General features: G+C 48.5%; 1 protein-coding gene across 1 annotated transcript in view; it reads right to left on the bottom strand.

The window, feature by feature from the left end:
• LOC129702988 (interferon-induced GTP-binding protein Mx3-like) overlaps nucleotides 1-24,157 on the bottom strand; it is a 108,305-nt gene extending 84,148 nt beyond the window's left edge. The window contains exons 1-2 of the mRNA XM_055645121.1: nucleotides 24,131-24,157; nucleotides 5,522-5,608 (exon numbers count right to left, since the gene is read on the bottom strand). Of these exons, the coding sequence (XP_055501096.1) occupies nucleotides 5,522-5,596 (75 nt within the window). The 5' untranslated portion in view covers nucleotides 5,597-5,608; nucleotides 24,131-24,157. The remainder of the gene's footprint in view (nucleotides 1-5,521; nucleotides 5,609-24,130) is intronic.

The following is a 24,157-nucleotide window of genomic DNA, read 5'->3' on the forward strand; positions in this document are numbered from 1 at the left end:
AAGGCAGGAACAGGATACTGAGTTGGATGATCAGCCATGATCATATTGAATGGCGGAGCAGGCTGGAAGGGCCGAATGGCCTAATCCTGCACCTATTTTCTATGTTTCTATGTTTCTATCTCTGGCAAGACCAGCTTTCAATGCCCATCCCTAACTACCTGCAGACTTTCGAAGATAGACACAAGATGCTGGAGTAACTCAGTGGGACAGGCAGCATCTCTGATGTTTTGGGACAAGACTCTTCTTCAGACTGATGTCAGGTGAGTGGGCGGGAGAGATATGTAGTTGGAGACAGTAAGACTGGTGGGAGAACTGAGAAGGGGGGGGGGGGAGAATGGAGAGAGAAGGAAAGCAAGGGCTATTTGAAGTCAGAAAAGTCATGTTCATACCACTGAGGTGTTGCTACCCAAGTGAAATATGAGGTTCTGTTCCTCCAATTTGCACTGGGCGTCACTTTGACAATGGAGGAAGCCCTGACCAGAAAGGACTGATTGGGAATGGGAGGGTGAGTTAAAGTGTTGAGCAAGCGGACTGAGCGGAGGTGTTCAGCGAAACGATCGCCGAGCTTGTGCTTGGTCTCGCTGATATACAATTGACACGAGGAACAGCAGATGAGGTTGGAGGATCAAGTGAACCTCTGCCTCACCTGAAAAGACTGTGGGGATCCTTGGTTGGAGTCGGGCGGGGAGGTAAAGGGACAGGTGTTGCATCTCCTGTGGTTACAGAGGAATGTTCCTGGAGAGGGGGTGGTTTGGGTGGGAAGGGACGGGTTGACCAGGGAGATGTGGAGGAAACGGTCTCTGCGGAAAGCAGGAAGGGGTGGAGATGGGTAGATGTGGCCAGTTGTGGGATCCCGTTGGATTTTACAGCAAAAATGTTGGAGGATTATACGCTGTATGCGATGGCTGATGGGGTAGAAGGTGTGGACTAGGGGGACTCTGTCCTTGTTATGAATGGGGGAGGAAGCAGAGCAAGAGCGGAGCTGTGGGATATCGAGGAGACCCCAGTGAGATGCGGCATAGACGGAGGAATGGGTGTAGGGGATAGACTCGTTACAGGAAGCAGGGTGGGAAGAAGTGTGGTCTAGATATCTATGGGAGTTAGTGGGTTTGTAATAAATGTCAGTCAATAGTCAGTCTCCTGTGATGGAGACAGTCGGTTCAAGTGTATTCCCATTACTGTCCCACACATCAACACTACCTGACACACAATTTACAATTTTCTCCAAAGCCAATTAATGTACTGACCTGTGTTTATTTGGAGTGTGGGAGGAAACTGGAGCTCCCGGAGAAAACCCACGCAGCACAGGGAGAATGTACAAACAGCACCATGGTCGGGATCGAACCCGGGTCTCCGGCGCTGGAAAGCAGCTATTCTAACAGTGCACCACCCCAATACCCTTGACTCAATTGCAATTATGCATTGTCTTTGTGTTGATTGGTTAGCATGCAACGAAAAGATTTTCACTGTACCTCAGTGCACGTGACAATAAACTCAACTGAAACTTGATCTCATTGTAATTTTCTGAAAATAAAGTCACTTACCTTCGCCAAAAGTATTATTTTTGCTCCTGCGCAGAGAGTACGAAGGCAACAGGCCATCCTGAAAGACTGACCTTGAGAGGTTAGAAAAGCCTCCATGAAAGGCCGGAACTTCGCGAGGACCATTGGCAAAATTCCCCTTGGGAAGATGATTTGCCTGTGCCTCATGTGGAATTCCCATTCCCTAAGATAAAAAAAGCAAATTCATAGCTCTGCATCCATAGTCGCTGATGTTGACCGACCTTCAAGCAACAGTCTAGTCCACATTTCATTCCCCCATTTGTAATGATGAAGCCATTCCTGCACTTCCTGAGGGTGCTCAGGAAGAATAACATCACTCAGAGACTGCTGCTGTCCTTTTATCGGTGCTCCATTGAGAGCATACTAACATACTGTGTATGCGTGTGGTACACCAGCTGCACAGTGGCTCAGAGGAAAGCGCTCCAGAGGGCCATTAACAACGCTCAGAGGATTGTCGGCTGCCCTCTCCTTACCTTGGAGGACTTACACAGTTCCCGCTGCACCAAAAAATCCCAGAATATCATAAAGGACATTTCCCACCCCGGACACTCCCTGTTTGAACTGTTGCCGTCAGGCAGACGGTACAGATCTACAAGGACAAGGACAAATAGACTAAAAAACAGTTTTTACCCCACTGCTATAAAAGCACTAAATGTAGCCGCCAAGGAACGCAGGGGCGATACAGACTAAGGGACTGTGGTAACTGTGGAATCGACAGAAGGATGGAGGGTTGGGTGTGTATGCGTGCTTTGTCTGTGATATTTATTTAGTTGTTTATCTTTAATATTTTACCTTGTATGTATCGTTAGCTTTTAGAAATGTTTAAATGCTGCACTGACTGGCTGACATTTTAAATTTTGTTGTACATGGTTCATGTTACAATGACAATAAAGAAACTATTCTATTCTATCTCTGGCAAAACCAGCATTAAATGCCCATACCAAACTAACTGCAGACATTTGGAGAGTGACACAAAATGATGGATTAACTCAGCAGGACAGACTGCATCTCTGGAGACAAGGAATGGGTGACGTTTCAAGTCGTGACCTTTCTTCAGACTGATGTCAGGGGAATGGGCCAGACAGCGATAGAATGTCTTCTGAGACAGTAAGACTGGTGGCAGAGCTGGGAAGGGGAAGGGGATGTAGAGAGAGGGAAAGCAAGGGCTATTTGAAGTTAGAGAAGTCAATGTTTATACCACTTGGGTGTGAGCTGCCCAAGCGAAATATGAGGAGCTGTTCCTGCAATTTGCGCTTGGCCTCACTTTAATAATGGAGAAGGCCCAGGACAGAAAAGATAGATTGGGAATGGGATGGGAGATAAAATGCTGAGCATGCGGACTGAGCAGAGGTGCTCAGTGAAACAATTGCCGAGCCAGTGTTTGGTCTCGCCGATATATAGGAATTGACACCTGGAACAGCAGATAGAATAGATGAGGTTGGAGGAGGTGCAGATGAACCTCTACCTCACCTGAAAAGACTGTCGAGTCGTTCGATGGAGTCGAACAGGGAGGTAAAGGGACAGATGTAGCATCTCTTGCGGTTGCACAGGAAAGTACCTGGGGAGGGGATGGTTTGGGTGGGAAAGGACGAGTTGACCAGGGAGTTTCGGAGGGAATGGTTTCTGCAGAAAGCAGAAAGGGCTGGATAGGTAGACGTGGCCAGTAGTGGGATCATGTTGGATTTTGTGGTGAAAATATCACAGGATTATACGCTATATGCGACGGCTGACGGGGTGGAGGGTGAGGACAAGGAGAGTTTGTAAGAGCTGTCAGTCAATAGTCTGTCTCCTGTGATGAATACGGTGAGATCTAGAAACGGTAGGGAGACATCGGAGATGGTCCAAGTGAATTCCCCAGGTACTGTCCCATAATACCAATACTATCCGATACACAATTTACAATTTTTACCAAAGCCAATTAACCTACAAACCTGTGTGTCTTTGGAGTGCGGGATGAAATCAGAGAACCTGGAGAAAACTCACGCAGTTACACAGAACGTACAAACGGCACCCGTGGTCAGGAACAAACCCAGGTCTCTGGAGCTGTAAAGCAGCGTTTTCGAACAGTGTGCCACCCCAATACCCTTGCAGTTGATTGGGAGCCAAATCCTTGGATCTGTGCAGTATGTACACTTCCTTGGACATGGGGAATGTCCAGCCACAATGAGGTTGACACGGGAGTTCTTTAGGATTTGAAAGCAGAATTTGGTGAAGGAGTGGTGAAGCATTTGCAAGTCAGGATCGTGATGGTTTGGAGGGGAACCTTCAAAATGGTGGTGCACTTTTTGTCATTGACATTCTTGGTGGCAGAGTTTATGAGGTGCTTTTTGCATAGCTAGAATGAATTGTGATTATAGAGTGATGGGTTGTATGTATGACTAAGATATACGGTATAGTATATGAGGGTTTTTTCTTTTCTTTTTTCTTTTTTTCTCTCTTTTGTGTAAGGCTTTGTAAATATTTAATTAGTGTATAAATATAAATAATTTGGTGTACATATAGCTGTTGGTGTACGTATGGTGTACATATATATAGCTGCTGAATTTGTATAAGATAATTATAAGCAGTTGACTAAGGGGTGGGAATTAATAAGGTTTGGCTTCTTCCTGCTCCTTTTCAAACACATACAATTTCATTTATTTATAGATATTGTTTATGACACTTAATAAATATTCTTGTTTTGTTTTTTGTTTTTTGTATGCTGTTTCACACTTGCTTTTTATTATTTTATTCTGTTCGAAATAAAGAATTAAATAAATCAAATAAATACAAAAATTACAACAGTGTATTTTGTAGATGGCACAATATGAAAATGGTGGAACAATATATTTTGATGTATGGAGTAAGAAAATTATCAATTGTGTTCCTTGTTCTGTATGATCGATTGAGGCTGATTGAGATTGTCATTGATTGAAAGATATAACATGGAAACAGACCCTTCGCCCTTCCAAGCCCATGCTAATCATCAATCACCCATTCGCACTTGTTCTACGTTTCCCAACTTTCGCATCCACTCCCTACACACCAGGGACAGTTTATTGAGGCCTATTAACCTACAACAATGATGTTGAGCTTCTTGATGTATTCAATACATTCAATTGATATAGCTTTTAGGGCTAACGGAATCGAGGGATATGGGGAGAAAGCAAATACTAATTCTGGACGATCAGCTGGCATGAAGGGCCAAATGGCCTACTCCTGCACCTATTTTCTATGTTAAGTGTTGTTGGATCAGTGCTTATCCAGGCAAGTGAAGAGTATTCCAGACCATCCCTGGAGACTTTACAACTGGTGGAAAGGTATCCAAGGCGTTAACTGGTAGAGAAAGCATCCTCAGAACTTGTGGGATGCTCGGGAAGACTTTGCAGAGGCCCTTGCAGAGATACATCTTTAGCCACAGTTAAATTCCTGAAGATTGAAGGATGCCTAACATAGCATGTTATTTAAGAGGACAATCTGGGGAAGGGCCTGATGTCAGTGGTTGGAAGGTTATTGAAGGGAATTCTTAGGGATAGGCTTGGATTGATTAAAGATTGTGCAAGGGAACTTGGGTGAAGGACACAAAGTGACATTACTCTGCAAAAGACAGATGCTAAGTGCTGGAGTAACTCAGTGGGTCAGGCTGCATCTCTGGGGGAGCACAATTGGGCCATGTTTCGGGTTGGGACCCTTCTACAGATGGATTGTAGTAGTAGCGGTGTAACTGCAGGAAGAGAGGACAAAATGTTGGAGCAGCTCAGTGGGACTGGCAGCAACTGAGGATGGAAGGAATAAGTGACATTTTGCATCAAGGCACTTCTTCAGACAAGTGATAGATGGCTAGAGGTGAGATGAGGGGAGTTTTGATTGGCACAAGATTGGACAAAGGCCAGAGAGGAACAGCAGACAAAAAGCTGCAGGAGAAGGAGAGAAGAGGTGCAAAATGTGATGTACTTTGAGTATATTGGACATGTAGCTACCTGGAACTCTGCACGATTTCCTCTGGATGAATAGGGATTTCCTGATCCGTGATGCTGTCCTTTCTTTGTAGTCATTTTGCAGTTAATCTGTGGAAATTATTAGTTTTTTGTTTTATTTTTGTCAACAACGCATTTTTGTTAACAAACGCACACCTCCAGATTCAGGGAGTTTCTTCCCAGCTGTTATCAGGCAACTGAACCATCCCATCCACAACTAGAGAGCAGTCCAGAGCAACCACCTACCTCATTTAAAGACCGCATGGATGAACTCCAAACGTGGCGAATAAGGCAAATCAAGGTTAATGTTAAATCCAGAAAAGGCATATAAATTGGCCAGAGGAAGCTGCAAACCGATGGACTGGGAGGATTTTATAACTCAACAGAGGAGGACAAAGGGGTTAATTATGAGGGTGAAAAAAGAGCATGAAAGAAAGCTTGCGAGGGAATATAAAAACTGACTCAAAGCTTGTGTAAAAAGGCAAATCAGACAAGTGAATTTATAATGGGAAACAAATGGTAGAGCAGATAAACAAGTACTTTGGTTCTGTCTTCACTAAGGAAGACACAAACAATCTCCCAGAAATATTAGGGGACCGGTCATCTTGTGGGAGGGAGGAATGGAAGGGAATCCACATTAGTCAGGAAACGGTGTTAGGTACATCGTTTACCTTATACCGACTCAGGGGTGGAAATCCCGGGAGGGGGATAGGGGGTACACGTCCCCCCTCTGATTTGAGAGAAGGCAGACATCCCCAAGATTTTGTAATCCAGATTTTAAAACCGGTGAAATCTCCGCTTTCCACGAGACAGAGGTGAGACTACTGATCGACGGCGCCGATTGGACGAGAGAGACGTCGGTCAGCAGGCAATGGGGGCGGGACATGATGATTCAGCGCGATCATTGGAGGAGGGAGACATGGCACAGACCTTTGCCTCATCCGCAGCCAGGATCTATCCCGGCTCTCTGGCGCTGCCCCCCCCCCCCCGCCACGGGTGGCCAGAGAGGTCGAGAGTCAGACGGGTGCGGTGCATCGGTAGTGGGGAAGATGCTTGAGTCGATTGTTAAATATATTATTTCAGCGCATTTGGAAAGCAATGATAGGATCAGTCAAAGTCAGCATGGATTTATGAAGGGGAAATCATGCTTGACTACACAAGAGATTATAGAAAGAAATTAGAGCACATTGTATTGGGGCTAGGGTATTGACATGGATAGAGATCTGGTTGGCAGACAGGAAGCAAAGAGTAGGAATTAACGGGTCCTTTTCAGAATGGCAAGCAGTGACTAGTGGGGTGCCGCAAGGCCTGGTGCTGGAACCAGTTATTTACAATATATATTAATGATTTAGACGAGGGAATTTAATGTGACATCTCCAAATTTGCAGATGACACTAAGCTGGGTGGCAGTGTGAGCTGCGACCAGGATGCTATGAGCCTGCAGGGTAGGTTGGGTTAGTGGCCAGATGATGGCACATGCAGTATAATGTGGATAAATGTGAGGTTATCCACTGGTGACAAGAACAGGAATGCAGATTATTATCTGAATGGTGTCAGATTAGGAAAAGGGGAGATGCAACGAGAACTTGTGTACTTGTACATCAGTCACAGAAAATAAGCATGCAGGTATAGCAGGCCGTGAAGAAAGCTGATGGCATGTTGGCCTTCCTTGTGAGAGGATTTGAGTTTAAGAGCACGGAGGTCCTACTCCTTGTGGTCCCTTATTTGAGGAAGGATATTATTGCTTTTGAGGGAGAGCAACGTAGGTTTAAGCCCCGGGGGAGGGGGGTCAACTGAGTAATTTACTGGAATTTAGTGAATGGATGAGAGGGGATCTTGTAGTAACATATAAACATTTGAAAGGATTGGACAGGGTAGATGCAGGAAAAGTGTTCCCGATATTAAGATGGTTTTTAAACGCAGAGTATGAGAAAAAGCATTTTCACCATTTCAAACATTCTCTGCCACAGAAGGCAGTGGAGGTCAATTCATTCAAGAGTTAGATTTAGCTCTTACGGCTAACAGAATCAAGAGATATGGGGAAAAAGCAGTAACGGGGTATTGATTTTAGAGGATCAGCAACAATCATATTGAACGGCAGCGCTGGATCGAGGGGCCGAGCCTACACCTGCACCTAGTCTTCAATGATTCTATGAGACCCTTGGACTATCTTTCATCAGACTTTACTGGAATTAACATTGCATTATAGGTTATTCCCTTTATCCCCTTTATCTTGCATCTGTATACTGTGGACACCTCGATTGTAATCTTGTATAGGTTTACCACTGATTTTCCGGCAACCTTCGTTTCAGTTTGGATTATCCATTTTTTCCCCGATCACGCTTTCAAGATAACAAACAAAAATACACCTCTGGCCCACTAACAACACCGCTCCCGTCGTCTCCAAAGCACCATGGAGTGCCAGTAACTTAAATAAAACAAATATGAAACCGAATGCAAATCCGTCATATCCGAAATTAGTTATATGTGGGTGCGTTAAAATGAGGGTTTACTATATTGCCTTTGCGAAACAGTTCGGAGTGAGGATCAAGAACACAGTTGACAAGGGGTTTTGGGGAGCAGCCTTTTAAAAGGAGCGCAGTAAATTAAACAAATTCGAGGGTAAGAGGGAAAATTGAACTGAATGGTGGGAGGAAGGGTTAGGGATGGTGCGCAAAGGTCAGGCAGAGTTGCGCAAACATGAAAAACTTTAAACATTGAGCCAGCAGAAATAGAATTAGACAAGGTCAAGGATTTAATGTTTAGATGTAGATAAATAACTTTCCTGATGGAGGGACACAACAGGATAGAACGCTCACCACAGGCAACGGCACCTGTGGCCGCCCAGGGAATTTCAACTGAGCTCTCTTTATTTTGTCTGGAGCAAAGATCTTATAGCAGAGCTCTAAGATCTTTGGTCTGGAGTACCGGAAAATCGGTATTTAACCTGGATTGTCTTTCCACTGGCTGGATAGCAAGTAACAATAAATCTTTTCACTGTACCCTGGTACAAGTGACAATAAACTAAACTAAATGTGTAGGAAGGAACTGCAGATGCTGATTTACACCAAAGGTAGGCACAAAATGCTGGAGTAACTCAGCGGGACAGGCAGCATCTCTGGTGATGAATGTGTGATGCTTTGGGTCGAGACCCTTTTTCAGGCCATCTAGGACGGGGGTGTCAAACTCATTTTAGATCACGAGCCCGACAAGCGAGTTCGGTATTCCGACTGCCCATGCCCAGATCACTCAATTGTAAACATTCTCAGCAACTGTGGGGCTGCGTTGTGTGCAGGCGGTTGCGCCTGTCACCAAAGATCTTAGAGCAGAGGATCTTTGCCTGTCACCATGTCTATTGGCTGTCGGTTGGCTCTCTTTGTGCCGGCGGGGGCTGAGCGCCGGTCATCAGCAGGAATGCACATGACGTGCTGCGGTGGCTCGGAGGGTCAGGCAACATCTCTGGAGATAGGTCTCGACCCGAAACGTCACCCATTCCTTTTCTCCGGGGGTGCTGCATGTCCCACTGTTGCTGCAGCGTTTTGTGTATGTGTCCGTTGATGGCTGGTGCTTGGCTTGCGCCGGTGCTTGGGGGGTTGGCCGGCTGGGTGGGGCAGGGAGTGCAGCTGGTGGTCCCCAGCCGATCGGGGAGGGGGTTCCTCAGAAGTTGGAGCAAGGTTGGGTTGGAGTTGGAGTTGGCGTTTCTTCTCCGCGCTGACTGTGGGCCGCCGTTGCTCCGGGCCGCCGTCCCGTAAATCCGGTGCTGTCGGTAAGCCGGGCGGGGTAGGTTGATTTGAACGGGTTGGCACTTTTTCCCGGCCGCCCCCTGGGCAGGGATGGGACATTCGGGGGGTAGGGGAGACACGGGAGTGGGGACAGGGATGGTCCAGTGGTGGTTCAGCAACTGGTTTGATCTTGGCTGCAGATGAAGCGAGGGTCTGCGTGCTTGCAGCTACCAAGAATGTCTCTACGCCGGCCCAATTTCCCTCCGTCTCCCATTCGCATCTGACCCCTCTCTCGCGGTTACATCCCGCTCTCCCGCTGACTCGCACCTCCGTTCCTCAGGTTAAATATAATCATGAATAAAGAAAAGTTTTTATACAGTTTGTGCAGCCAGCTTTGTTAGCCTTTTCTTTATAGTGAGTGACCATTGACAAATCTCATGATTCCTTGTGTTTTTTGGAATACTGAACGACCATGTGGGCCTCATTATTTGTGCACGCCCAAACACACGTGATTTGTTGCAATGGGGGGAGGTGGTGTCTGGTTTGGGGGAGGGGATGTCTGGTCTGGGGAGGTGTCTGGTTTGGGGGAGGGGGTGTCTGATCTGGGGAGGTGTCTAGTTTTGGGGGGGGAGGGTGTGTCTGGTCTGGGGGGGAGGAGTGTCTGGTCTGGGGGGGGAGGGGTGTCTGGTCTGGGGGGGAGCGGTGTCTGGTCTGGGGGAGGGGTGTCTGGTCTGGGGGTGGGGGTGTCTGATCTGGGGAGAGGGTGTGTCCAGTTTGGAGGAGAGTGCCTGGTCTGGGAGGGGTGAGGGGGGTGTCTGGTCTGGGGAAGGGGGTGTCTGGCCTGAGGAGGGGGGAATCAGGCGTCTGGTCTGGGGTTGTCTAGTTAGTGCGGTAGGGGATGTCTAGCGTGGTGGGAGGGGGATGTCTGGTCTGGGGAGGTGCCTGGTCTAGGGGGGGAAGTCTATTTCTAGTTTGGGGGAGGGGGTGTCTGGTCGGGGATGGAGATCATCTGGTCTGGGTGTGGGGGGGATGTCAGGTCTGGGGGGAGGAGGTGTCTAGTCTGGAGGGAGGGGGGTATCTGGTCTGGGGAGTTGTCTGGTCTGGGGGGTGTCTGGTGTGGGGGGAGGGGGGTGGCTGGTCTGGGGGATGTCTGGCCTGGGGAGAGGAGTGTCTGGTCTGGGAGGAAAGAGGTTTCTGGTCAGGAGGGAAGGGTGTCTGGTATGTGGGGCAGGGGTGTCTGGTCTGGTGGGGGTGCCTATTCTGGGGGAGGGGTGCCTGGTCTGGGAGTGTGTCTGGTCTGGGGGGATGGGTGTCTGGACTGGGGGTGGAGGGTGGCCCGTTTGGGGGGGGGTGGTTGTCTAGGTTGGAGGGAGGGTGGTGTCTGGTCTGGATGGGGGTGGGAGTGTTTGGTCTGGGGGAAAGGGGTGTCTGGCCTGGGGGGGGGGGGGCTACTGATCTGGGGGGGGGCGTGTTTGGCCGGAGACAGCATCTGGTCTGAGGGAGCTGGTGTCTGGTCTGGGGGAGGGAGTGTCTAGTCAGGGGGGAAGGGGGTGCCTGGCCTGGTGAGGGGGGTGAGGTGTTTTATAATAATAATAATAATAATACATTTTATTTATTGGCGCCTTTCAAGAGTCTCAAGGACACCTTACAAAAATTTAGCAGGTAGAGGAAAAACATGTAAGGGGAATGAAATAAATAGTAGAGACATGACTAGTACACAAAGTAAAGACAGAATTCAATTCAAAACACAATATGAGTCAATTAATGCACAGATGAAAATGGAGGGGGACGTGGGGCTAAGGATAGGTAGAGGTGAAGAGATGGGTCTTGAGGCGGGACTGCAAGATGGTGAGGGACACGGAATTTGGCGGCGCTGGCTTAACAGCTGCGGCCCACCTGCAGTCCGTTCTGTTTTTTTTCTTTCTTTTTGTTCCTTTGTCATGTTTTAGTCAATTTTGTTTTATTAAGTTGTGTATGTGGGTGGGTGGGGTGGGAGAAACATGTTTTGGTCTCTTCCTTCGGGGGATGTGACTTTTTTTTCTGTCGTATTCCCCGTCCCCATCTCCCTCTTCGCCGAGGCCTAATGGCGGAGTTGGCGGCCTCGGAGCTGTAGCAGTGGCAGCAGTAGCGGAGACCCGACTCAGCCCCGGAGCTGTAGCAGCGGCAGCGGAGACCCGACTCGGCCACGGAGCTGTAGCAGTGGCAACGGAGACCCGACTCGGCCCCGGAACCGTGGCGGCGGCAGCAGAGACCCGACTGGCCCCGGAGCTGTGGCGGCGGCGGTGGCAGCGGAGACCCGACTCGGCCCCGGAACCGTGGCGGCGGCAGCAGCGGCAGCGGAGACCCGACTGGCCCCGGAGTTGTGGCGGCGGCAGCGACCACCCGCTGAGTTTGAACCGGCCCGTTCACGGAGCACGGTTGACCCGCGGGGTTTACCATCACCCGGTGGGGGTCACAACATCTGGAGCCTGGATCACCTCGGCGCAGAGGGAGAAACAAAGAGGGAAGAGACAGAGACTTTAAGATTTTGCCTTCCACCACAGTGAGGAGGTATTTGGTGAACTCACTGTGGTGGATGTTAAATTTGTGTTGATTGTGTGTTTTTTTCATTTTTTATTATATGTATGACTGCAGGGAAACGAAATTTCGTTCAGACCGAAAGGTCTGAATGACAATAAACGAATCTAATCTAATCTAATCTAATCAGTTTGGGGAGGCTGCCCTGGAGAAGGCTCTGTCCCCAAAACTGCGGAGGTTGGACTTGTGGATGGAGAGGAGACCGGCTGATGTGGATCTGAGGGACCGTGAGGGTTGGTAGGGGGAGAGGAGGTCAGTGAGATATGGGGGGGGGCAGATGGTGGAGGGCTTTGTAGGTGAGGATCAGGATTTTGTAGGTGATCCGGTGGGAGCTGGGAAGCCAGTGAAGTTGTTTGAGGACTGGAGTGATGTGATGCCAGGATTTGGTGTGGGTGATGAGTCGGGTGGCTGCGTTCTGGACCAGTTGTAGTTGGTTAATGTAGGTGGAGCTGATGCCAAGGAGAAGTGAGTTGCAATAGTCCAATCGGGAGGAGATGAAGGCATGGATGAGTCTTTCAGCAGCGTGAGGTGTGAGAGAGGGTCTGAGTTTGGCGATGTTGCGGAGATGAAAGAAGGAGGTTTTAAAGACATGGCGGATGTGAGGCTCAAGGGAGAGGGTGGAATCAAAGATCACGCCAAGGTTGCGGGCCTGGGGAGATGAGGAGACAGTGGTGCCGTCGATGGTGAGAGCGGGGTTATTGATTTTGCTGAGTGTGGCTTTGGAGCCTATGAGGAGGCTGGGGTTGTCTAGTCTGTGGGGGGTGGGGATGTCTAGATTGGTGGGAGGGGGATGTCTGGTCTGGTGGGCGTCTGGTCTAGGGGAGGAGATGTCTGGTCTGTGGGAAAAGGGGTGTCTGGTCTGGAGGGAAGGGGTGTCTGGTCTGGGGGGGAGGGGTTCTGGTCTAAGTGGGGAAGGGGTGTCTGGTCTGGGGGAGGAGGGGTGTCTGGTCTGGTGGGGGTGTCTGGTCATGGGAAGGGATGCCTGGTCTGGGAGTGTGTCTGGTCTGGGGGAGGAGGGGTGTCTGGTCTGGTGGGGGTGTGTCTGGTCATTGGGAAGGGATGCCTGGTCTGGGAGTGTGTCTGGGTCTGGGGGGGGGGGGGTGTCTGGTGTGGGGGAGGGGATGTCTGGTCTGGGGGGAGGGGTGTCTGGTCTAGGGGAGGGGTGTCTGGTCTGGGGGGAAGGGGTGTCTGGTCTGGGGGGGAAGGGGTGTCTGGTCTGGGGGGAAGGGGGTGTCTGGTCTGGGGGGAAGGGGTGTCTGGTCTGAGGGGGAGGGGTGTCTGGTCTGGGGGGGGTGTGTCTGGTCTGGGGAGGGGTGTCTGGTCTGGGGGGGAGGGGTGTATGGTCTGGGGGGAGCGGTGTCTGGTCTGGGGGGAGGGGTGTCTGGTCTGTGGTGGGTGTCTGGTCTGGGGGAAGGGATGTCTGATCTGGGGGGAGGGGTGTCTGGTCTGGGGGGTGCCTGGTCTGGGAGGAGGGGTGGCTGGTCTGGGGTGAAGGGGGTGCTTGGCCTGGGGGGGGTGTCAGATGTCTGGTCTGGGGTTGTCTAGTCTGTGGGGGAGGGGAATGTCTGGTCTGGGGAGGTGCCTGGTCTAGGGGGGAAGGCGATTTCCAGTTTGGGGGAGGGGGTGTCTGGTCTGGGTGTGGGGGGATGTCAGGTCTGGGGGGGGAGGTGTCTAGTTTGGAGGGAGGGCGGTATCTAGTCTGAGGAGTTGTCTGGTCTGGTGGGGTATCTGGTGTGGGGGGGGGGGGTGTCTGGTCTGGGGGGTGTCTGGCCTGGGGGGAGGAGTGTCTGGTCTGGGGGGAACGGGGTTTCTGGTCTGGAGAGAAGGGGGTGTCTGGTATGGGGGGGAGGGTGTCTGGTATGGGGGGGAGGGTGTCTGGTCTGGGGGGAGGGGTGCCTGGTCTGTAACTGCGTCTTGTCTGGGGGGGAGGTGTCTGGTCTGGGGGGAGGAGTATCTGGTCTTGGGGGAAGGGGGTGTCTGGTCTGGAGGGAGGGCATGTCTGGTCTGGGGAGGTGTCTGGTCTAGGGGCGGCTGGTCTGAATGTAGGGGAGGGGGTGTCTGGTCTGGGGTGGATGGGGTGGGGATGTTTGGTCTGGGGGAAAGGGGTGTTTGTACGTACCTGTATGTGATCAAGTCAAACGGACACCTTTACATTTTTTTAAAGCGTTCGGAACACAACACGTTTTTAAATACTCTTGCTGGTCGCTTTCGAAACAAGAATGAGCCAATGAGCAACGGAGATCAACTGGATGCGAAACTAAATTTGCCTAGACATGTTTGCACTGTTCGCGATTTTAAGGAAATCGAAAGTTAACCAGAGTTTCAGGAAACGAAAGACAGGAGCTGGACAACACCTGCTTGGCCCACCCTGAGTTCATCTAGCATTTTGTTCCTTTGTTTTTGCTTCAGGAAGAAACTGCCTTTTGTTTTGTAAAAATAAAGAGGCTTAGTTCCACAAATGCAATGAGAAAACACTTTCCAGCAGAGTATTTAGAAAAAGTAAAAACATGACTATTCCTGTCGAAGAGGCACTCTATCACCTGCAATGCCCACAAGTTACTCCAGCACTTTAATACTTTTCCACCTGCTGATTTCCAGTTTTGTCTCCAAGCTGGAGTATCAGCTTGGTTTCCAATGACCCTCGGAGTGAAGCAGCTGTGAAAGCATTGACTTTCACCAGGCACGGAAATGGCTATCAAAACGTACCAGGGGACACGATTTCTTGGCGGCCGCGCGTGCTTCAGCCACCAACCCTTATGGGGTCGTTAGAATTAGTTAACTAGTGCATGTCTGTACCACAGATTTTAAAAAACTGGACACCATGCTGGACAACATAATATAGGACAGGGCACTCTCAAGCTGTAGTATGGAACCCAAGCAATGTATACAGTAAATTATCTGCATTATATGCAACCTAAAACTTTACATTCTTGGGTGTATTAAACATTTTTTCCCCAATTGCCGGCTGTAAAAATAGAGGGTGTGAATTGGTTAATAAATGTCTTTATAATCTGAAGAAAGCATTTGGCCTCTGTAATATGAAGGGAGAGGCAACATCTACCATCGCTTGGCGGGGGCATCAACATCAAGAGCCTCGATCGCCTCGGCACAACAGTTTGACTGCCTGACCGCGGGAAAAGAAGCAGTGAAGAGATGAGACCAGCACAGTGCACGATACTAACAAAAGCAACAAAACACACAATTAACACTATTTAACGCAAACATCCATCACAGTGAGGAGGTGTCTGGAGAAGATTCACTGTGATGGATGTTTGTGTTAAATCGTGTTAATTGTGTGTTTTGTTGCTTTTGTTAGTATCATGCACAAAATTTTGTTCAAACTTGTTTGAATAACAATAAAGGAAATTCAATTCAATCTACAAGTGGAGATTCCCTCCCTCTATTTGGAAATGATTCATAATGGAAAGCATACATTCATAACTTCAAGACACAAATTGAATTCACATTGTACTCAGTTTTTGTCAGTTCTTTCATGTAATGCCTTTATCTGATTATAACATTCATTAAGATAAATGAGACTCAGGTAAAAAAATAAAAGGGTGATTGGTTTGGGGGGGAGGGGGTGTCTGGTCTGGCGAGGTGATGTCTGGGGGCAGGGGGGTGTCTGGTCTGGGGAGAGGGGTGTGTCTGGTCTGGGGAGAAGGGGGGGTGTCTGGTCTGGGGGGTGGTGTACCTGGCCTGTGGGGAATGGGGTATCTGGTCTGGGGGGAGGGGGGTCTCTGGTCTGGGGAGAGGGTGTGTCTGGTCTGGGGAGAGCGGGGGTGTCTGTCTGGTCTGGGGATATGGGTGTCTAGGTCTGGGGGGTTGTCTGCTCTGGGGGGTGCCTAATCTGGCGGGTGCCTGGTCTGTGGGGGGGTGCCTGGCCTGGGGGATGTCTGATCTGGGGGAGGGGATCTCTGATCTGGAGGGGAGGGGGTGTCTGGTCTGGGGGAAAACGGTGATTGGTTTGGGGGGGGAGGGGGGGTATCTGGGGGAATGTGTTGGCTGGTCTGGGGGGAGGGGGTGTCTGGTCTGGGGGTTGTCTGCTCTGGGGGGGTGCCTGGTCTGGCGGGAAGGGGGTGGCTGGATCTGGGGGGGGGGGGGGGGGGGGTGTCTGGTCGGGGGTGACCGGTCTGGGGGGAGGGGGTGTCTGGTCTGGTGGGGAGGGGTCTGGTCTGGGGGGTTGTACCCGGCCTGGGCAGAATGTGGTGGGGGTGGTCTGGGGGGAGGGGGTGTCTGGTCTGGGGGGAAGGGGGGTGCCTGGTCTGGGGGGAGGGGGGATGTCTAGTCTGAGGTATCTGGTCTGGGGGGGAGGAGAGTGTTCTGGTCTGGGTGGTGGGGGGGGGGGGGGGGGGGGGGGGGGTGGGGGGTCTGGTCTGTGGGGAGGGTGTCTAGTCTGGAAGGAGGGGTGTCTGGTCTGGGGGAGGGGGGGGTACCTGGTTTGGGGGAGGTGGTGTCTGGTCTGGGGGAGGGTGTCTGGTCGAGAGAGGGGGTGCCTGGCGGGAGGTGGTGTCTGGTCTGGGGACGCGTTGGGTGGTCACCAAAACCCAGGCGGTGTCCGGAGGTCCTTACCTGCCAGCAGGCGGTGCCCAGAGTGCCACTGCCCTCCGCCTTGATGGTCGGGTGCGGCACCATTAACGCTGATATGAGGCAGCTGCCGACGGCGATGGTGTCTGGTCTGAGGGGGTGTCTGGTCTAGGGAAAGGGGTGGCTGGTCTGGGGAGGTGTCTGGTCTGGGGGCGGCTGGTCTGAATGTAGGGGAGGGGGTGTCTGGTCTGGGGTGGATGGGGTGGGGGTGTTTCGTCTGGGGGAAAGGGGTGTTTGGTCTTGGGGGGGTTACTGATCTGGGGGGGGTTTGGCTGGGGACAGCATCTGGTCTGGGGGAGGTGGTGTCTGGTCTGGGGGAGGGGGTGGCTGGTCTGGGGGGGTGTCGGGGAAGGGGGTGTCTCTCTCTCTGGGGGGAAAGGGTGTCTAATCTGGGGGATGGGTGTCTGGTCTGGGTGGTGTCTGGTCTCGGCGGTGTCTGGTCTGGGTGGTGTCTGGTCTGGGGAGGGTGTCTGGACTGGGGAGGGTGGCTGGACTGGGGTTGGTGGCTGATCTGGGGGGGTGTCTGGTCGGGTGGAGGGGGTGCCTGGTCTGGGGAAGGGGGTGTCTGGCCTGGGGGAAAAGGGTAATTGGTTTGGGGGGGGAGGGGTGTCTGGTCTGGGGAGGTGATGTCTGGGGGCAGGGGGTGTCCTGGTCTGGGGAGAGGGTGTGTCTGGTCTGGGGAGAGGGGGGTGTTTGGTCTGGGGGGTGTACCTGGCCTGTGGGGAATGGGGTATCTGGTCTGGGGGGAGGGGGGGGTCTCTGGTCTGGGGAGAGGGTGTGTCTGGTCTGGGGAGAGAGCGGGGGTGTCTGGTCTGGTCTGGGGATATGGGTGTCTAGGTCTGGGGGGTTGTCTGCTCTGGGGGGGTGCCTGATCTGGCGGGTGCCTGGTCTGTGGGGGGTGCCTGGTCTGGGGGATGTCTGATCTGGGGGAGGGGATGTCTGATCTGGAGGGGAGGGGGTGTCTGGTCTGGGGGAAAACGGTGGTTGGTTTGGGGGGGGGAGGGGGGTATCTGGGGGAATGTGTTGGCTGGTCTGGGGGGAGGGGGTGTCTGGTCTGGGGGGGTGTCTGCTCTGGGGGGGTTGCCTGGTCTGGCGGGAAGGGGGTGGCTGATCTGGGGGGGGGCAGGGGGTGTCTGGTCGGGGGTGACCGGTCTGGGGGGAGGGGGTGTCTGGTCTGGTGGGGAGGGGTCTGGTCTGGGGGGTTGTACCTGGCCTGGGCAGAATGTGGTGGGTGTGGTCTGGGGGGAGGGGGTGTCTGGTCTGGGGGGAAGGGGGTGTGTGGTCTGGCGGGTGCCTGGTCTGGGGGGGAGGGGAATGTCTAGTCTGAGGTATATGGTCTGGGGGGAGGAGAGTGTCTGGTCTGGGTGTGTGGGGGGGGGGGGGGGTCTGGTCTGTGGGGAGGGTGTCTAGTCTGGAGGGAGGGGTTTCTGGTCTGGGGGGAGGGGGTACCTGGTCTGGGGGGGTGGTGGTGTTCTGGTCTGGGGGAGGGTGTCTGGTCGAGAGAGGGGGTGCCTGGCGGGAGGTGGTGTCTGGTCTGGGGACGCGTTGGGTGGTCACCAAACCCAGGCGGTGTCCGGAGGTCCTCACCTGCCAGCAGGCGGTGCCCAGAGTGCCACTGCCCTCCGCCTTGATGGTCGGGTGCGGCACCATTAACACTGATATGAGGCAGCTGCCGACGGCGATGGTGTCTGGTCTGGGGGATGTCTGGTCTGAGGGGGTGTCTGGTCTAGGGAAAGGGGTGGCTGGTCTGGGGGAGTGTGTTTGGTCGGAGAGCAGCATCTGGTCTGGGGGGAGGGGGTGTCTGGTCTGGGGGGGGGGAAGGGGTGTCTGGTCTGGGGGGGAAGGGGTGTCTGGTCTGGGGGGGGGGGGGGTATCTAGTCTGGGGGAGGAGGTGTCTGGTCGAGGGAGGGGGGTGTCTGGTCTGAGGGGAAGAGTGTCTGATCTGGGGAAGGGGTGTCTGGTCTGGGGGGGAAGGGGTGTCTGATCTCGGGGGTGTGGGGGGCACCCACCGCCAGCGCGATTCAAACGGCGGCTGCGACGCTCCCCCCTCCAGCCGCGCGCACGCGCAGTAGTCCTCGCCTGCCGTCGCGCACGCGCAGCGGTTGTCGCCCGCGGGAGCGCGACCCGGGGACCGCTCGAGGCGCCGCCGCCCGCATCAAGTAAGTGAACGGTTTAATTCATAGTTAAATGTCCATATGCCACCTGTCCCGCTGAGCTGCTCCAGAAATTTTGCGATTATCTTCGGTGTACAGATACATAATATATGGTCATGCATATACTTTTTACCCCCCCCCCCCCCCAATAACATCCCGCTGGTCGGATTGGACACTTCGCGGGCCGGGTACGGCCCGGTAGTTTGACCCCCTGGGCTAGGACCAGTGGGCAGTGCAGGTGACGGAGTGCTAAATACTCTTCTCTAACTACTGTGCTGAAAATTGTTTTCTCATTGCATATGTGGAACTAAACCTCTTTTGTTTTTACAAAACAAAAGGCAGTTTCTTCCTGAGGCAAAAACAAAGGATGGGGTGCTTGGTGTAGCAATGTTACAAAATTTTGAGATTTAAAAAATCAAGTCTGCAATTTATCCCATCAGATAAAGCATAACAATAAGTTTAATTTGACACCTAATTCACTTTCATATCTCAAGTAATAAAAAAGTTATGGCCATTTTCCTACTCGGAAATTAGCATCTTGTTCCCTATTGATTTTCTATGGACATAACAAAAAAGCTGTGATCGTGGACAGTCAAAAGCCCATAACCGTCTTAAAAATTAAGAGAACTGAATGAAATTTTCAGTTATCATAGATTGAAGCATTATGAAACAAATATAAAATAATCTTACTTGGATGACCTGAAATTAAAGCATATAATTAGTTAGTTACCCAATTGTAGCTAATTTCGAACTTCAATTACTAGATCTAAACATTTATCCATTTCTTAATAAATGATTAACATTTTTAAATAGCCCAAGTGTCCAAATAATATTCACAAATAATTCACAATAAAACATGATTTTTAAATCTCATTTACATCAATTTATAGGCCAAATGGAAGGAATTTAGTGTTCATTTGCTGTAAATTAAAGTCAATTTAAATCGGCTTTCTAGTGGGTTCCTGTGAACGCGCTGGTTTAGAACGTTCATATTGCGCTGGATTTGTGCCCTCAAGTGCCCAGAAAAATACTGCGGGATATAAAGAGCCCAAAATGAACTACTGGCTATAGAAAACTTTATACACAGGGTTATATACAAGCCCCATTTAATGTAAAAATAAGGTACATACCTTTAATTGTTTGCTTTATAAAACCCTGGGGCTGCGAGAGGTTGCGGAGTGAGAGAGTGATTTTTAAACTACTATAAATATTATACAAGGCCATAAAAACTAATAATACCTTTTGCGACGGGGTCTTTCAGCGATTTTCCGTTAATGATTTACTAGGCTGAACATTTTCGATTGGAACAGCCTAGTAAAAATCGCGTTTTAAACCCGCCCCCTCTAAACAGCGCCAAAATCACACACACGGGGTAGGGCAAATGCTCAGCCACGATTCAGGTAGGTTTTGTAACATACCTACTTGGTGTGTCGGCAGGAACTGCAGATGCTGGTTTTAGCAATGTTACAAAATTTAGAGATTATAAAAATCAAGTCTGCATTTTTCCCCATCAGATAACGCATAAAAAGAAGTTTAATTTGACACCTAATTCGCTTTCATATCTTCAGTATTAAAAAAGTTATGACAATTTTCATACTCGGAAATTAGCATCTTGTTTCCTATTGTTTTTCCATTGACTTAATTCAAAAGCTGTGATCAAGGACAGTTAAAAGCCCATAACTTTAAAAATAAAATTTAGAACTGAATGACATTTTCAGTAATTATAGATTGAAGTATTCTGAAACAAATATGAAACAATCTAACTTGGATGACCTGAAGTTAAAGCATATAATTAGTTAGTTACCTAATTACAAAATTCAATTACTAGATCTAAACATCTATCCGTTTCTTAAGAAAAGGTTAACATTTTTAAATAGCCTAAGTGTCCAAATAACATTCACACAAGAATTCACAATATAACATGATTTTAAAATCTCATTGTCATGAATTTATAGGCCAAATGGAAGGAATTTAGTGTTTAATTCCTGTAAATTAATGGCCATTTAATCATCTTGCGAGTGGGATTTTGTGGAATGGGATCAATTGGAACGTTGCGGTTTACATAGGTATGTTGCAAAGCCTACCTGAAGATCTGTCCCAGCCCGTGTGCGCGATTTTGGCGCCGATTAGAGGGGGGCGGGTTTAAAACACGATTTTCCCTAGGCTGATCAAATCGAGGTTTTTCAGCCTAGTTCATTATTAACGAAAATCGCTGGAAGATTCCGTAGCTGGAGCTATTTTTAGTTTTAAGGTCTTTATTTACTTGTTATAGTAGGTTAAAAATTAACCTCTAAACCCGCGACCGCCGACAACGGGTCGGATCTCATACCGGGGAAAACGGAAGGTAGGCTGTTTACTTTTACGTTAAAAAGGGTTTCTTAAGATCCCTTTATACAAAGTTTAATGTTGCGAGTAGCTAATTTGGGCCCCATTATATCCCGCAGTATTTTTCTGGGCATTTGAGGGCACGAATCTACCGCAATGTGAACATTCTAAACCAGCGCGTTCACAGGATCCCACTAGAAAGCAGATTTAAATGGACTTTAATTTACAGCAATTGAACACTAAATTCCTTCCATTTGGCCTATAAATTAATGTAAATGAGATTTCAAAATCCTGTTTCATTGTGAATTCTTTGTGAATATTATTTGGACACTTAGGCTATTTAAAAATGTTAATCGTTTATTAAGAAATGGATAGATGTTTAGATCTAGTAATTGAAGTTTGAAATTAGCTATCATTGGGTAAGTAACTAATTATATGCTTTAATTTCAGGTCATCCAAGTAAGATTATTTTATATTTGTTTCAGAATGCTTCAATCTATGATAACTGAAAATTTCATTCAGTTCTCTTAAATGTTAAGAAAGTTATGTGCTTTTGACTGTCCACGATCACAGCTTTTTTGTTATGTCCATAGAAAATCAATAGGGTGATTTCACGAAAGGTCACTGGATCATAGATCCTCACCCACGTGACCGCAAAATCCAACTGGGGTACAAACGTCACTTCCAGTACATGTTATTGATGCTGAAAACGCACACTTTCAAACCTGTTGAAAACCGCGAAAACGGCCCCTTTTTGAGCTGTAAATTACTGTGCCAGTCGGGGTGACCGCGAGGCACAGTTATCTTACTTTAGAGTCCAGAAGATAAAGAAAAACGAAGGTAAATAGAAGAGAGCGCTGAAGGGAAAACAACAGTTGTTGGCCGTGCAGATATAGAGATCGAAAATATCGGGAATTATCGCGTTTGCTCACTGCATTTCATCAAAACTAAGGCATTATTTTATAACATTGCTAGTTTACAGTGAATTTAAACCCCATATCGGCAGGAAAAATACTGTCGGATCGTATGGGACCTAAATCACCTTTTCGCAATGTAAAATTTGGATTAAAGTAATCCTAAACACGTTTTTATGTAAATTAAACGGCTTGCCTTTATCTGTCCCGTACGGGAGATCTGTCCCATTGACGGTGTTACAAGATTTTAATTTTACTCCAGCAATCAAATAATCTAGCCATGTTTTTAAAAAAACTTGATAGAACACGTCAGATGGATTATTCTTCAGCAGCTAAACAGCTTGAGAAAATCGACTTCGACTGGCAGGAGAAAACAGCATTTTAATCCCGCCCCCCTCTCAAAGGTGCCAGAGTCGCGCACACAGCCAGTGGCAGAATTGCAGCGCCGCTGAAGGTAAGTTTTGTAACATACCTACTGGGTTACACTGAAGATAGACACAAAATGCTGGAGAAACTCTGCGGGTCAGGAAGCATTTCTGGAGAGAACTAATGGATGACATTTTAGGTTGAGACCCTTCTTCAGGTAACTAAACTAAAATAAACCCATGTAAAGAAAGGTGGAGAGTGATCTTCATTTAAGAACTTTTTTCTTATCTTGGCAAATGAGTACAAGGAGACACATCTTAAAAAGGTTTCCAAGTCATGCAGGAAGGATGTTAACAAAAACACTTCACACATGGAATGATAGAAATATGCAATAATAATTTCCAAAAAGAGGAAGAAGATATCGCGACAATTGATTTTAGTACCAGAGGTCAACAATTTCATGGCGTCATGAAAGTTTCAGCCCTTCTGTTATGAAATAACAGCAAGCAGAGAGGGTTATCCATGTTAACTTTTAGCAGGCAACACTCACTTGCTTTACATCAGACTTAGTAACTCAGCGGGACATGACAGGCAGCATCTCCAGCTTGAACTCCAAGTGGTTATCAGAGAGATCAGAGAATGGTTTGTAAAAACATTTCTGTGTTACAATCTCCGCGACCCCAAGACGCCCACCCCTTCCCAAATATATAACAATAAAAAGACATATAAATATATTCATATGTTGGTAGGAAAGAACTGCCGATGCTGGTTTAAATTGAAGGTAAACACAAAATGCTGGAGTAACTCAGTGGTACAGGCAGCATCTCTGGAGGGAAGGAATGGGAAGAAGAAGAATATTTACATATATATATATTTATAAATACAATTAAATTAATAGTAATTTATTAATATATATTATATAATATGTATTAATAAATCACAATTAAATATATATATATAGCGAGATGGCAAAGGTTATGACAAAAGATTATGAATTTGCTGTACATATATATATATCCTGTAGAATCTGCGATGGGAAAAGTATTTGATGAATACACATAACTGTTCTATTAATGCAAGACATAATTTAATTCAATTCAAATTATTACATAGACTATATTATTCAAAAACGAGGTTGAATAAATTTTATCCAAACGTCTCTCCCAGATGCGATAAATGTTTGTTTCAAAACGCTAATATAACACACTCATTTGTTGGATGTACAAAGTTGAATAAATTTTGGAGTGATATATTTGATATATTTACAAAGATTTTCAAGTCAAGAATAGAACCCAAAACGGAATGGATTATATTTGGAATAATAGGAGAAGATACCAATTTAAATAAAGATCAAAATGTTTTTTTTTAATTATGGGTTAATAATTGGAAAGAAATTGATACTTAAATTTTGGAAAAATACAACCACACCAACTGTTAAAATGTGGATTAGGAATATGATGGACATAGCACGCCTTGAAGAAATGAGACTCCGACTAATAGATAAATATGACCAATTCTTAAGGAGTTGGTCTCCTTTCATCGACTTTTTGGAATCATGTGATGCAGCGGTACCGTAAGGATTGCTGATTTCAGTTCATGACGCGGATAGAGCTACATCTCCGAATACAGATTTGAAAAATTCTCTTTTAAGGGGCCTTCTCTTCTATTTCTACTTTCCACTTTCTCTCTTCCTTTTTTTATTTTTTATATACACACTTCACGTTTTTCTACTCTCTACCATCTATTTTTCCACTTTTTCCCCTTTCTATTGTTTTCTTTTTCTTGTCCTGCTTACTTCCTTCTTATAACATAAAACTAGAGGTTGTACATAGAATGGATTACGGTATTACATAGTTGGCACCTAAAATTAGTTGCCACTGTACTGTTTTGTGCTGTATTAACTTCTAATAAAATAAACAAAAAAAAAAAAAAAAAAAAAGAATCTGCGCAGTTGTTACAAGCACTTACCTGTATGTGATCAAGCCGAACGGACAC

This window comes from Leucoraja erinacea, chromosome 13 (assembly GCF_028641065.1).
Source record: "Leucoraja erinacea ecotype New England chromosome 13, Leri_hhj_1, whole genome shotgun sequence".
Taxonomy (NCBI): Eukaryota; Metazoa; Chordata; class Chondrichthyes; order Rajiformes; family Rajidae; genus Leucoraja; species Leucoraja erinaceus.